Genomic DNA, 12175 nt, shown 5'->3' on the forward strand with positions numbered 1-12175 from the left:
ACACCTGTCGTTTACGAAGCATATGACAAATACGTTTTTGATTTATTTGATTTGCAGGTGCTTGAGTGTAGTTGGCTCTAATGAATGTAATTCGCTCAATATTAGGAGTTAAGAAATACAATTACCATCATAAGAAACAAGATATTCTCCTATTTCTACTGTAGGTATGACATTCTAATTTTATTTATTCTGTTGTTGCTAACGACATTCATTAAAATATTTTTACAAATATATATATATAATTGTATATATATTTTGCAGACCCCCAGCAGCACCTCTGTGGGCCTCTAGGGGGCCGTGGACCCCCGGTTGAATACCCCTGCTCTATAAGGTAATAGCAAATACAGAATGTTTGAAATACATTACACTTGCAGAATTGATTCACATGACTAAAAGGGATGCAATTGAAACTGTACATCGTTTTACCATCATGGCAACAGCTACAGTGTGGAACCTGCAATGCCACATTCCCTGGAGCATTAGATTGGGACTCATATCAGGCCAGCAGAGATTGAGAAATGTAAACTCAGTTTCTTTGATCAGTGGTCAGAGGCAGTGAGTGTTATTGTCCAACATGGACACAGCTGTTTCCATTGCATCTTTCTCGTCTCCTTGTCAGAAGAGATGTGTGAACCCCTGTAGACGAACTCCACCAGTCAGTCCTTCTCATGCCTGCCTCAGTGCTTCCCAGTGCACAACAGCTGTGGGCATATGAAATGTCATGTTGTTCATGGAATCCAGGCGCAATGTCCTGTCCTGTAATGTAAGACACTGGCCTTAGCAACAGGACGTCTTTATAAAAGGGCTGGGGAGCAGCAGGGGTGAGAATAAGCGTTGGACTGGAAAATATGGTTATAAACAGTGTTGACGGATCCTCCTGCCTGCTCCAGTTAACAGCCTTACCAGAGGGGGGCAGTGTGCTCTCTCACTACACAGAACCAGGTCTTAGAACAGAACAGACACAAATGGGTTTAATCTCAGACCTAGCACGTCAGACATGAAAATAAATATTCAACTAAATAAAATTGACTGCTAATATTTCTAGCAAATATTATTTCTAATAAAAAATTTCCAGCTGTAAAATATTCTGCCTTTGTTAACTCTGAGAATGTACAGTAATTTCATTTGGCAAATGACAAGTTTTCAGTAGAATTAAATAATTTTGGTATGTAAATATCTAAGACCATGTCTCGTACTTTTGTAGCTACGTATCTCAAGTTATACACAATATATGCATGGTAACATTTTGCAATGCAAGGATAATACGTTATTCACATTTACAGTACGTACATCAAAAGTGTCCTTGTGTCCATAACAACGAGGGTGAGCGAGTGACACATACAGTACCTCGTGTTTTCCTATGAAATCAAACCTCCAAAGCACCATTGTCTGAGCAAACTCTTACCTAAGTACGTACTTACATACTTAATGCAGGCAAAACCAAGTATATGTAATTCTCCAAATCACGTAATAATGGATATGATGATTAATGAATATACTGGATATGTACATTGGTTGATGCCCTCATTGACCATGTCCCCGCTTGTAAATATCTGGGCATCTGGATGGACGAAAAAAGCTACCTTCCAAAAACCATGTTGACAAATTAGTTAAGAAATGAAGAATTAAAATGGAATAGGTCATGAATTCTACAGGAATAGAATTATGCCTTTCATTAGACAGGAGAAAACAAATCATTCAGTCAACATTCATACCGGTTATAGACGATGCAGATATTGTCCATATAAATGCAGCTGTCACTGTATTGAAGCTATTGGACACACTACGGTGTATTACGGGCATTAGGTTCAGCGCACATCACTGTATTCTGCATCAGAAAGTAGAAGTCTTGCACTCTTTTTGTTTATAAAGCCCTCTTGCACAAACGTCCGCCATACCTATCTTCATTGTTAACTTACAAGATACCAGACCCGGTCTCATGGATGGCTATCTCTGGGGATCCCTTCGATCTACAAAAAAAAAAAATGTGATGAATTGGTGCCTCTAAAGCAATTCAAAAGGCTGGTTGAGGACCTTTGTACTGAAGAATGTGTTTGTTTTCCATGATTGTGTTCTGCTTTTCATGTATTGATGTGAATATTGATGTGTATATTGATGTGTATATTGATGTGTATATTGATGTGTATATTGATGTGTGTCCAGGGCTCATCTGTACAAGAGACCTTGGTCTCAGCATGACTCCCTGTCAAAATAAAAGGTTAACTAAATATTCAGACAGTTAGCACAAGCAGACAGACACCTACACACACATCACTAGCTATCTAAGTAGTTGTAAAGTAACAGGGTTTAGTACAGACCTATACATTCATTTGAAGCATTCTAAATATTTACAGTCAGTGCATGATGAGGCCATTTTAGAGTAACTTTTTTCACTTCGCTGGCTGACGTGAGGGTGCGATACAGTCTATGTTCTCTATAAGTTTCAATATATGGGGCAGCAGGGTAGCCTAGTGGCTGGACTAGTAACTGGAAGGTTGCAAGTTCAAACCCCCGAGCTGACAGGTACAAATCTGTGGTTCTACCCCTGAACAGGCAGTTAACCCACTGTTCCTAGGCCGTCATTGAAAGTAAGAATGTGTTCTTAACTGACTTGCCTAGTTAAATAAAGGGGAAAATAATTTTAAAATGTAAAAGTGGGTAGGTGGGTTCATTACAGACTGAATCACGTGTTTTAGAGTTTTTTTTCAGTAACACCTGGACAAAATCTGCAAAAACGTTGAGGACACTACCTACCTACTTACCTACCCATCTACCTACCCACCTACCCACCCACCTACCTACCTACCTACCCACCCACCTACCTACCTACCTACCTACCCACCCACCTACCCACCTACCCACCCACCTACCTACCTACCCACCCACCCACCTACCCACCTACCTACCTACCCACCCACCTATCCACCTACCTACCCACCTACCCACCTACCTACCTACCTACCTACCTACCTACCTACCTACCTACCTACCTACCTACCCACCCAACCACCTACCTTCCCTACCTACCCACCTACCTACCTACCCACCCAACCACCTACCTACCCACCTACCTACCTACCTAGAACATCTGCAAGTTCCAATCTTACATTTGATCATTCTTAGACAAGAATATGTGCAAATTCTGCAAAAGATATAGGGGAGAGTGGGTTAAGTTGAGACATTTTTTTTTTTTTTTTTACATTCAGCATCACACCTCAAGAGAAATGTAGTATTCTTTCTAAAAAATATATATCTATATAGAGTTTTGAAAACATAGCTTGTCCAAAGAAGTGGATTCCTGGCTATGGGGTAAGTTGTAAATTGAGAATAGGGACAGAGTAAGTTAAGCCGCATTGGGGTAAGTGGGTGATGGTGTCCTGTGACAGTGGGTGTTGGTGTCCTGTGACAGTGGGTGATGGTGTCCTGTGACAGTGGGTGATGGTGTCCTGTGACAGTGGGTGATGGTGTCCTGTGACAGTGGGTGATGGTGTCCTGTGACAGTGGGTGATGGTGTCCTTTGACAGTGGGTGTTGGTGTCCTGTGACAGTGGGTGTTGGTGTCCTGTGACAGTGGGTGATGGTGTCCTGTGACCGTGGGTGATGGTGTCCTGTGACAGTGGGTGATAGTGCTGGTAGGTCAAAGTTTAATTCATGGAATGGGGGTGTACATTAAGATATAGATCTATCTTTTCAATATCACTCACCCTTCCATTTGTCGACAAGTTGTCTGGGAAAGGGAGGTTGTTTCGTAGGCAGTTCTCTACATTAAAGGCTACTAAGCCCATGAAACTGGTCTGTGAGATTCTTGATATGTTAATCAAGCTGAGACTCCATGTCATCAGATAAGACCTGGTGTGTCTCTGCTACTCTATCATAGCCTCTCTTTATCAAGCTGAGACTCCATGTCATCAGATAAGACCTGGTGTGTCTCTGCTACTCTATCAAAGCCTCTCTTTCACACAGATACATGTTAATAGTCTTTATTGTTAATGTACCTCTTCAGTGTCATTCAGTCTGTTTGTTCATCCCTTGCTGCTGTTCAAATGGACTTCATCCCTTCTCTCATTTCCTTGGCTGCTCTCCAGAGCCTGTTTTATGTTTGTATACACGGGGCATGATGATGTCTGCTCTGTAACAATGTTGAGTTCATATGTAAGACACACTGCAGAGATACTATGCATAAAACTGACCAAATGCAATCATCATTTGAATGGGGTATAGTGGCCATTGGCTCAATTTACCCCAAGGCAAACATTTAGTCTTTATTAGCCCCCACAGCTACAAGGATGCACTTTAATGCAGGTTTAGGACATCATATTGAAACGTATAGAGATCCCAACAGAGGTATAAAAGTCTTAAAACCTCGGTTTAGATAAAAGCATCATGAAACCTTTAAGACAATATATTTGACTTTGTGAAAATCATTTTTTTTTGGAACTAACTTTCTTTTTCTCTGTGGTTTCTTCCTTCACAGACTCCATGAAATGATGACCTCTTCCTAAATATCTGCTCACATGATTAATGTTGTGTATGGTTTCCTAGAAACGAAGGGTGGCTCAACTTCCCCCACTCTCCCTTACTGTAGTGGTTTATTTCCTTATATTTTCGCTATGTTAGTACATTGCGTATATCTATTACTACATTCTGTTTGTCTCCCAAATCAGACAGCTTGTCCAGGAATCTCTGTAAACACTGCAACTTCACAACAGCAAATAAATAAATAAATACAACCTCCCCAAAAATACAACTTGAAACACTAGAGCAACAGCGGAGAGCAGCACAACAACAACAACAACAACCGTTCCCACAGTCGCCATTAACAACTAATAACACAGAGAAGCAGCAAGGTAGAGTGTAAAAGCAAAACTTTACAGTCTAAATTTACTGGCTGGGTATTGGTGTCAGAATGACGTACAATGGTGGTCATACTACCCAGCATTAAGGTACTGCTGCTCTGACCTATACCGTGCTTGCAAGGGTTATTGAGGCTTGTCTGTCTGTGTGTCCTTACACACACCGTCTGAGGGGCGGCAGGACATGCGTATGTAACCACACTTATTAAATGGTGTTGTAGAGAAGGTGAAGGTTGAGGTATTGAAGGTGGTGGCTGGAGGGAGTGGGACAGAGCAGCGTGAGAAGTTTGTTTAAATGTTTTTTGGTGCGGTGCAGCTGGTAATAGTGCCTGCCTGTGATGATATGCACCTGCCGTCACTCGTCAGAGAGTTGGATTTGTGGGCCGTGGCCGAGGGAGCGTTCAGAATCCCACAGACAGACAGAAGCCCCTGGGAGAGACCCAGATCAATGTGGAATGTGTTACAGACAGAGGGCTGGCTACAGGCACAAGTGGGAGGGACATATATTACTGTAGAACCCTAATTTGATCTCTTAATTCTCTGGACCTTTCCTACCCTGGCCTTTCCATGTCAGCCATGCCAGCAAAGAACAGCCAGTTCAACTGACAGACAACATTATTCATTTTCATACAAACAGATTATAATGATTTGTTCTTGAAGCTCTTTGAGATGGAGATCAATCAAAAACAATGCTAATGAGGTAGATTTTTTTTGTTTGTTGGTGCAACCAAACTGGAGACATGAACTTAGTACCTGAACCCTGGTGTTGAAATACACACAGACACAAGCACTAGAGTACATGACATGTGCACATACTCATGTCTACAAACCACACGTACACATGATCACATCCACAAACAATACTTCCTTAGTCTTTTTCAGACTGTTCAACATTAAGATGAAACACATAACAAACACTTAATAACCTACACATTACTAGAATAATATTCTTATAGTAACACATTTAAGTATGGAAATAGATTCACATGTCTTTTCCTATCCCATGTCTGCTCACCAGGTCTGACTAAACGAGAAAGACAAGTCTACTGGTAACAACCTGCGATTCAGACAATGGAGGCAAGTGAAGGTTTATTGCAATTCCTGTTTGTGTTGGGGACACTAGACCGAGAGCCTGTACTCAGCTCCATGGTCCCAGTATCATGTATAGAACAGCCTGGCTTATCCTTAGGGCTAACCTGCAAACTGTGTCCTCTGTATATGTATTCATTAGTGGGGAAAGCAGTCCCTCTTAGGCACAGAATCTCCTGGAAGGCGTACCTGAACTCAGGACTCCTGCAGTATATGAGGGGGTTGAATGCTGAGTTGGCGTATCCTATCCAGTTCAATATCCTGAATGGCATTTTAATGTTGTCCACCTTCCAGATGGTCACGGCCACGTTGAGCACGAAGAATGGCAGCCAGCAGAGAGTAAAGGTTCCCATGATGATCCCCAACGTCTTCAGGGCTTTGTGTTCCTTCAGACAGAACTTTGGCCTCTTCCCGTTCCCCCCTCCTCCTCCCCCACCATCCTGCCCCTTGTTGTTGTTGATAATCTGGGCGTGGAACCGTCCCTCGCTGCCACGTATCTTCTGCAGCTGCTTCCTGGCCTCCTGGAATACGCGTCCGTAGACGAAGGCCATGACCGCCAGTGGGATGTAGAAGGAGACGACAGAGGAGGCAACGGCGTAGGCTGCGTTGGTGTTGAAGTCACAGCAGTGGGCGTTCTCCAGGCAGCTGAGCGCCTCGGGCTCGTCAGACACCCACCATTTCATGTGGATTGGCAGGAAGGAGATTAGGGCGGCCACGCCCCACACCGTCACAACCACCACGCACGCCTTGTGCTTGGTCAGCAGGGACGGGTATCGCAGCGGCGATGTGATGGCCAGATAACGGTCCAGCGCGATCACACACAGCGTCTCGATGCTGGCCGTCACACACAAGACGTCTGCCGCCGTCCAGAACTCGCACAGGAAGCTGCCAAAGTGCCAGGTATTGAGGAGGATGTAGCAGGCACCGAAGGGCACCACCAGCAGGCCCATGACCAGATCAGCACAGGCCAGAGACGTGATGAACATGTTGGTGACCGTCTGCAGCCGCTGGAAGCGCACGATGGCAGTGATGACCAGCACGTTGCCAAAGACGATGCCCAAAACCAGCAGGGCCATGATGATGCCCAGCAGCACTGCCTCGGCCTCGCTGTACTCCGAGTAAGACCAGTGGTGAGACGACAAGTTCATCTCCACTGGTAGGTCCGATAGGTTGAACAAGGCAGACGTGCTCACATTCTCCATGATCTATGGGCTGCTTGAAGAGATTAGATAGGAAGAAACTTATTGTTGAAGACACCCATAAAACAAAGAATAAACCATTTAGGTTTATAAGCTAGTGTAAATGTAACGTGTATAAAGTCAAGGTAGGAAGCATGAGTGAGGATTGATCAATTCTGAGTAATTTCATCCAAGATTTCTTAGAGGCAGTTTAATTGAATACTTAATCTTGAAGTAGTTTACCAACCTCCAAATGTTCTCCTGGTCTCCCATAAATCTAAAAGTATTCCTTTTTTGGATAAAAATACGTTGTAGCTCCAATTAGGTGTTTATACTTCATTAGAAATGTTCTCCCTTCCTCTTTTGCCGTGTCACACACATTAACAGTCCCACTTGCTCTGTGTTCTAACACCACACTCTGTCACTGTTGAATGTTGTTCCCGACCTAGTCAGTGCTCTTATAGCAGGCAAGAATGACATCACACTCTGGCAGCAGCCAATCAGCAGGCAGGCAGACCACAGGAGAAGTGAATAACAGTTCCTTTTAAAACACAGTCATGTTTTTCCACAGAATCAAGTCAAATTAACATTATGTAACTTTGTTTTTATCTGTAATATTTGTAAAGGAAAAAAAAAATAAAAAATGTAATCAGATAAATCAAAGAAACTGCTGTTGTGATCGTGATACAAGCTGTACGTCATTAAATTAACCATGCTAGATTATTCTTTTGTTTCAAAAAAATCTAAAAATCTACCTTCACTCTTGGCAACAACACACTGGACAAGGTGATTAGAAATTAAGTAATTGAACTTTCACTCCAAATTCTGCTTCCTGGCCTTTGTTTTGAAAATGCTTTGAAAAGGAAAGGGTTGTTCACCTAGCAACATAATAGTACTGCAGCTAACTCTGCTGGAGACAAACACAACAAACAGAGCAACGTATATGGACAACCTACAGTTACATACTGTTCTATAGGGTTGTCATGCAGAGCATAATTATGTCATGTGATGTCATTAGAATTCTTTCACACTTCCTGACCTAAATCTCAACCATATTCCAACTGAAAACAGAGACATAAGGTATAGTCCATTGGACATGGGTATAGTAGATTCTCTGTGGTCGTCTGTGTCTCAGTTGGTGGAACACTTGCACTGCCAAGATTGTGGGTTTGATTCCCGCTGGGACAACCCATATGAAAACGTACGCACGCGCTGCTGTCAGTCAATTTGGATAAAAGCGTCTACTAAAATGGCATATATTATATTATCATTAATTGACTGCATGGCTAGCTCCACCACATAGATCTAGTTTTATGTAGAAACACACTTAAAAAACAAATTAACACAGTAGCATATTTGTGTTTTACATACCCTACCCCCCAAAAATAGTTGTTTGATTTGCATTGTGTCTCAGGACATACAGTACAGTACTGTGACCGTGGAGAGAGAAGAGCTGTGACCGGGGAGAGAGAAGAGCTGTGACCGGGGAGAGAGAAGAGCTGTGACCGGGGAGAGAGAAGAGCTGTGACCGTTGAGAGAGAAGAGCTGTGACCAGGGAGAGAGAAGAGCTGTGACCGTGGAGAGAGAAGAGCTGTGACCGTGGAGAGAGAAGAGCTGTGACCGTGGAGAGAGAAGAGCTGTGACCGGGGAGAGAGAAGAGCTGTGACAGTGGAGAGAGAAGAGCTGTGACCGTGGAGAGAGAAGAGCTGTGACCGTGGAGAGAGAAGAGCTGTGACAGTGGAGAGAGAAGAGCTGTGACAGTGGAGAGAGAAGAGCTGTGACCGTGGAGAGAGAAGAGCTGTGACCGTGGAGAGAGAAGAGCTGTGACCGGGGAGAGAGAAGAGCTGTGACCGGGGGGGGAGAAGAGCTGTGACTGGGGAGAGAGAAGAGCTGTGACCGGGGAGAGAGAAGAGCTGTGACTGGGGAGAGAGAAGAGCTGTGACCGGGGAGAGAGAAGAGCTGTGACCGTGGAGAGAGAAGAGCTGTGACCGTGGAGAGAGAAGAGCTGTGACCGGGGAGAGAGAAGAGCTGTGACCGGGAGAGAGAAGAGCTGTGACTGGGGAGAGAGAAGAGCTGTGACTGGGGAGAGAGAAGAGCTGTGACCGGGGAGAGAGAAGAGCTGTGACCGTGGAGAGAGAAGAGCTGTGACCGTGGAGAGAGAAGAGCTGTGACCGGGGAGAGAGAAGAGCTGTGACCGTGGAGAGAGAAGAGCTGTGACCGGGGAGAGAGAAGAGCTGTGACCGGGGAGAGAGAAGAGCTGTGACCGGGGAGAGAGAAGAGCTGTGACCGTGGAGAGAGAAGAGCTGTGACCGTGGAGAGAGAAGAGCTGTGACCGGGGAGAGAGAAGAGCTGTGACCGGGAGAGAGAAGAGCTGTGACTGGGGAGAGAGAAGAGCTGTGACCGTGGAGAGAGAAGAGCTGTTAGACCGAGAAGAGAGAGAAGAGCTGTGACAGTGGAGAGAGAAGAGCTGTGACCGGGGAGAGAGAAGAGCTGTGACCGTGGAGAGAGAAGAGCTGTGACTGGGGAGAGAGAAGAGCTGTGACCGTGGAGAGAGAAGAGCTGTGACCGTGGAGAGAGAAGAGCTGTGACCGGGGAGAGAGAAGAGCTGTGACCGGGGAGAGAGAAGAGCTGTGACCGTGGAGAGAGAAGAGCTGTGACCGGGGAGAGAGAAGAGCTGTGACCGGGGAGAGAGAAGAGCTGTGACCGGGGAGAGAGAAGAGCTGTGACCGTGGAGAGAGAAGAGCTGTGACCGGGGAGAGAGAAGAGCTGTGACCGTGGAGAGAGAAGAGCTGTGACAGTGGAGAGAGAAGAGCTGTGACCGTGGAGAGAGAAGAGCTGTGACCGGGGAGAGAGAAGAGCTGTGACTGGGGAGAGAGAAGAGGCTACATGGATCTACACCTCATTCAGTATTTAGTGAAGTTAGTGTTTAGAGGCACTTTCTGATCATGGAACTACATTCTCTTCCATTATATCCTGTTCACGCTCAAATGGAACCAGTAAATGAAGAAAATCCATGCAATTGAACATAAGCACTTCATATACGTCATATGCAAAAATGCATAGATTGTGTCAACCACTTTGTAGACAACACAATAAACACAGCGAATTCACTTATTTATGTAGTACTACAATAACCTGCCTTTACTGTAAATATCGCGCCAGATGCAGTTTCTCGTGAAGTGACAGCACAGTTTACTGTAAATATCGCGCCAGATGCAGTTTCTCGTGAAGTGACAGCACAGTTTACTGTAAATATCGCGCCAGATGCAGTTTCTCGTGAAGTGACAGCACAGTTTACTGTAAATATCGCGCCAGATGCAGTTTCTCGTGAAGTGACAGCACAGTTTACTGTAAATATCGCACCAGATGCAGTTTCTCGGGAAGTGACGGCACAGTTTACTGTAAATATCGCGCCAGATGCAGTTTCTCGTGAAGTGACAGCACAGTTTACTGTAAATATCGCGCCAGATGCAGTTTCTCATGAAGTGACAGCACAGTTTACTGTAAATATCGCGCCAGATGCAGTTTCTCGTGAAGTGACAGCACAGTTTACTGTAAATATCGCGCCAGATGCAGTTTCTCGTGAAGTGACGGCACAGTTTACTGTAAATATCGCGCCAGATGCAGTTTCTCATGAAGTGACAGCACAGTTTACTGTAAATATCGCGCCAGATGCAGTTTCTCGTGAAGTGACAGCACAGTTTACTGTAAATATTGCGCCAGATGCAGTTTCTCGTGAAGTGACGGCACAGTTTACTGTAAATATCGCGCCAGATGCAGTTTCTCGTGAAGTGACAGCACAGTTTACTGTAAATATTGCGCCAGATGCAGTTTCTCGTGAAGTGACAGCACAGTTTACTGTAAATATCGCACCAGATGCAGTTTCTCGTGAAGTGACAGCACAGTTTACTGTAAATATCGCACCAGATGCAGTTTCTCGTGAAGTGACAGCACAGTTTACTGTAAATATCGCGCCAGATGCAGTTTCTCGTGAAGTGACAGCACAGTTTTTGCAGTATCTGCACCCCTGTATAACTGCATCCTGCCTATGAGAGAAATTTTACTGTGACTAAGAGCCAAGTGGCATGAGCTCTGTGATCTAACCCAGGAGATACATCTACAACATCCAGTGTAACAATGAGGCTAAGGCTTCATCCCCATTCTCAAAACAACTCCACCAGTGTTGCACGTTAGCAGCAGCTTCTGGAAAGGTTCATTAGGCGGCAAAGAGGAAATGAAAGGGTTTACTGAGGTCCTTTCCACAGGAAGGAGACACCCAGCAGACAGCAGGGCACATGCACTCTGATAGACTGTCAGCTGGTTCCAAATGGAACCCTATTCCCTACACAGTGCATTTATTTTGATCAGAACCCTATGGGCCCAGGTCGAAGTGGAACATTATATAGTGAAGAGTGTGCCAATTTGGACACAACCTCCGTGTAAGGTCAGAGTGATGAGACGTGGAGGGACTGTTATTGTCCAGGGGAAGTGGTGCAGCTTAACCCTGGTTCCTGCTGAGGGAGAGAGGGAGAGCCTGCCTGTTTTCTCAGGCATACATCTCATACTATAGGAGGGTGGTTGGCAGTGGAGTCTCCTCAGAGGAGGAAGGGGAGGACCATCCTCCTCAGTGAATTTCACTAAAATAAAAATAATGAAAGTTATTATTTTTTAAATAAAACCATACTAAATATATTCACATCACCAAATAAATTGTTTAAAACATACTGTTTTGCAATGAAGGTCTACAGTAGCCTCAACAACACTCTGAAGGGTACCACAGAGTACAGCTAGTTTCCGTCCTCCTCTGCGTACATTGACTTCAATATAAAACCTAGGAGGCTCATGGTTCTCACCCCATTCCATGGACTTAAACAGCAATTACGTCCGGAGGACGTCCTCCAACCTATCAGAGCTGCTGCAACATGAACTGACATGTTGTCCATCCAATCAAAGGGTCAGAGAATGAATCCAGTACTAAAATCATAAGCTACAGCTAGCTAGCACTGTAGTGCAAAAAAGGTGGTGAGTGGTTGACTCAGAGAAATATAATAGCTAA

General features: G+C 44.6%; 1 protein-coding gene across 3 annotated transcripts; it reads right to left on the bottom strand.

Moving 5' to 3' along the window:
• Nucleotides 1-3965: 3965 nt before the first annotated feature.
• LOC110533312 (beta-2 adrenergic receptor) lies at nt 3966-7555 on the bottom strand. Of its 3 annotated transcripts, XM_021617404.3 has the most exons (3): nt 7367-7552; nt 6131-7153; nt 3966-4128 (listed from the first exon to the last, which is right to left on the bottom strand). In XM_021617404.3, the coding sequence occupies exons 2-3, from the start codon at nt 7141-7143 to the stop codon at nt 4062-4064; spliced, it is 1080 nt and encodes a 359-aa protein (XP_021473079.1). In that variant the 5' UTR covers nt 7144-7153; nt 7367-7552; the 3' UTR covers nt 3966-4061. The 3 variants fall into 3 exon arrangements, with proteins under 3 accessions (XP_021473079.1, XP_021473077.1, XP_021473078.1); XM_021617402.3 differs by lacking the exon at nt 3966-4128 and having other exon boundaries at nt 4205-7153; nt 7367-7555; XM_021617403.3 differs by lacking the exon at nt 3966-4128 and having other exon boundaries at nt 4205-7156; nt 7367-7555.
• Between the last annotated feature and the right edge of the window lie 4620 nt (nt 7556-12175).

Source organism: Oncorhynchus mykiss, chromosome 10 (genome assembly GCF_057628025.1).
Source record: "Oncorhynchus mykiss isolate SJ-2025 chromosome 10, ASM5762802v1, whole genome shotgun sequence".
In the NCBI taxonomy this organism is placed as follows: domain Eukaryota; kingdom Metazoa; phylum Chordata; class Actinopteri; order Salmoniformes; family Salmonidae; genus Oncorhynchus; species Oncorhynchus mykiss.